The 3,411-nt window shown below is 34.5% G+C and overlaps 1 protein-coding gene across 1 annotated transcript; it reads right to left on the minus strand.

The window, feature by feature from the left end:
- Positions 1 to 366: 366 nt before the first annotated feature.
- LOC149194093 (aspartic proteinase NANA, chloroplast-like) lies at positions 367 to 1,755 on the minus strand. Its single transcript, XM_089407540.1, has one exon. It carries the CDS (start codon positions 1,753 to 1,755, stop codon positions 367 to 369), a length of 1,389 nt encoding a protein of 462 aa, XP_089263666.1.
- Between the last annotated feature and the right edge of the window lie 1,656 nt (positions 1,756 to 3,411).

Raw genomic sequence — 3,411 nt, forward strand, 5'->3', positions numbered from 1 at the left:
TGATAAACATGAACCAGTAAGGAACTTATTTCTATTTTGTAACTATGAATTAGTAGAATATAGTAACACTCTCACACATATAAGATAGAGAATCTATGCAAACTGAGGCATTGGTATGGAAATCTAGTGACAAATTTTGTATAAGAAATATGATAAAATACTCACTATTACAGACAAGAATCCAAGAGAAAATATATGGAAATCTAGAGGGAATGTACTCAAAGAAAGCGTTTTTTTAGTATTGAAAACAAAAACAACTACCAATACCGTTCAGTTGTATTTTATTGAAAACTAAAGCAATAACCACAAATAATTCAGTCTAATTGTGGAGTGAAGACTCCAACCGAAAATAAGTCAAGCACACATTCACTTATGGAATGAACAATCAGCAGGAGCAAACCCAAGAAGAGATTGCGGCAGATTGTACTGAACGAAGAAGTTTTGCTGTAGAAGATTCCCAATAATATTTGGCCCCGGTTCTGCAATGGGTCTCAGTCCCAGGCAACTCACGTCGTCCTCGATCTGCAGGATATAATTCTCTGGCGGCGGACAAAATGTTTTTCCTCCTTCGAAAATAATCGAGAATTTAGGAAATTCCAATTCACTCACACCCGAAGTGTTGAAGCAGAGATCAAATTGCTGCGGAGACATCATTGTAGCCCTTGGATATGTGATTACCACACTCAGGGCCTCCAGTATTATTTCATAGGCCTCCTCTGCCAAATAAGTCAGCGAAGTCCCAGAGTCTATTATTGTCCCTCCTTTGCCAAATTCATCCATCTCCCAAGCATTGGTGGATATAGGAAGTTTCTCTCCATTTATGGCTATTTCTTCTATACCCACGTAATAAAATGATGATGCTCCCTGCAGAATCGGAGTATATTGAATTGGCTTTCTCAATAATGAAATACCTGATTCTTCGATCACGTCTCCGAATACCAGAAAGCTTGTTACTGTGATGGGGTCTAAATAATCTGTTAAGCAGTAAGAGAATTTGCCCCCATATAAACTGGCTGTCTGTATTGCAAATGAATTGGGTCCTTGACCTAAACCCAGCACGCCTCCGGAGCCAATGTCTGTCTGCCCTTCGTTATTCAACCCGCATCCCATCAACACATTGTCAGCCTTCAATGGCTTCCTAGATATGGAGCTCAATGTAATCGTTTCATGGATATAAGCGCCTGTGATGAAAGTGCCGTCCAGGTAGCTTTGGGCGTAGTTGCAGGCCATTTTAGGCTCAATAGTGCAGGACACCGTGGGAGAGAGGGCATCACATTCTCTGGAGTAACAAGGTACGTATGATAGAGATGACGATCTGTTGGGATTGAAAGAGCCGCAATTCTGGCAGGAACTGCAATTTACCCAGACGAGATCGCTGCCCGTGTCTACTACAGGCAAGATTTTCTGGGGAGGAGTTCCAACAAAAAGTTCCACGAAATAAAGAGCAGTTCCCAGAGTTGCACCGGAGGCTACAGGCATTTCAAATGCTGTATTCGGTCCGAAGTTAGAGGCCGCCGGAGGTAAAGCAGGAGCCCATATATGGGAATTGGAGTGCCCATGATGGAAACTTATTCTGAGGGAGTCGAGTCTTATGAGCGCTTCTATAGCCTGGTGCCTGCTCGAGAAATGTGTGTAAAAGAGACTGTTGATGGAATGGCGATGGATCAGTTTCATCTCCATTTTCAAGCAATCTCCATGTTGCAGCAGGACGAGAACCAGAAATAATATCAACCCAAACGAATTATTCTTCCCCATTGCTAAACATTCAAGCAAAATAACTACGATATACTATAAATAGTATTTAGAAGTACCTCAATACGGAAGATGGCATTGCCGCCCCTAAGTGATGTGTTTGCTTTCACAGGGCGAGCTGGTGATACCTTTACTTTCACATTGCCATGCATTGATGATTTCTCTTTCATTTTGCTTTGCTGGTTAACCTGAAATGGCGTTTACTTCGAAAAATAATCTTCGAAAAGTTTAAATATTGTATGGAATTATCATCTCAATGGAGAGGATGGTTTTGCAATTTCATAATATATTTGAATTCACAATTTGAAGTTCAATGGAGAGGATGGTATTGCAACTTTTCACAATGTGCAATTTGCTTTACTCGGTTTTACTGATTCATATGAATTTAAAGTTTAGTTCAACTATTTGATGAGTTGGTTCTTTGGTTTCATAGGAAGTTAAGTTCAACTATTTGATGAGTTTGGTTTTTTTAGTTTCCAGTTAAGATAATGTTTAGTGAATGAATATTTGGTCAATAAAGTTTAGTATAAGTTTATCATGAGTTGTTTTTAAAGTTCATGATGTTTTAAAAGTTTGTGTTTGAGTTGTTGTAGTTTTACATTTTAATGCAACTCGGTGATGAGTTGTTTTTTTATTTCGAAATTTACAATGAGATGTTATTTTCCAGTTAAGTTGAGATAATGTTTAGTGAAGGAATATTTGGTCAATAAAGTTTAGTGCAAGTTTATTGTCATTGAGTAGTTGTTATTTTGAGTTGTTTCTTTTTAAAAGTTCGTGATTGAGTTGTGGTTTTACACTTAGAAAATGTTATGAAGGGTTTTTTTTGTCATATTTTTTTGGTATAATTAGCCTAGAATTAGGTAGGGAATTTTTGGAATCACAAGTTTTAGCTTGAGTTGTAAACTCTCCACAATCCAAGCCTTTAGGGGTTTTTTAGGGTGTTGAATCCATAATCCATATACAGTCAAGACCTATTTTAACCAACAAAAATTAAGATTTGACCAAAAATAATTTGGTTCATTTCAACCAAAAACTCTAACATATAACATGTTTAGACAAAGCCTAAAATAATGTTTAGGCAATAAATAGTTTGGCCAAATATTAAATGTAATAATTCAATTAAAATTTAAATATTAACTTGATTTAATTAATAAAACAAAATCCATTGTCTTGTGCAACTTTTGGAAAAAATTTCTGGATTATTTTCTGATCTAATTTGTATGAAATCTTGCAAGGATTCATTGAAATCACAAGTTTAACTTGAGAACAACACAATCTAAATGCCCTAAAGTTTTTTCAAAGTACCAAATCTATATTTTTTTCATGAAATTCTAGCTAAAAATCACAGAAAAGTCCAAAAAGTCTCCCTTAATAACAACTCCTAATAAAATCATTTGTTCATAACTATATTGTTCAAATATTTTTTTTGTGATAAATGATTTGTTAGTTGATTCAAAAATACGAAATTAAATCATTTAAAATAATTTAATTACAAATATTTTATTTTATTTTAATTATTTAAAAATGAATATTAATTTTGTTTTATTTAATTAATAAAATAAGATCGCTTCAAATTTAATTATTAGTTTATATATTCATATATTATTTTAGATAACTTATAATTAAATAACAATAAATTTAGTTAAATTGTTAATATGA

Source organism: Pinus tabuliformis, chromosome 2_2, assembly GCF_031772625.1.
Source record: "Pinus tabuliformis cultivar Carrire ecotype Pingquan chromosome 2_2, CPIR1, whole genome shotgun sequence".
In the NCBI taxonomy this organism is placed as follows: domain Eukaryota; kingdom Viridiplantae; phylum Streptophyta; class Pinopsida; order Pinales; family Pinaceae; genus Pinus; species Pinus tabuliformis.

What these genes read in the sequence shown, in the direction of transcription:
- LOC149194093 (XM_089407540.1), bottom strand. Translation starts at nt 1,755, where the DNA reads ATGGGGAAGAATAATTCGTTTGGGTTGATATTATTTCTGGTTCTCGTC.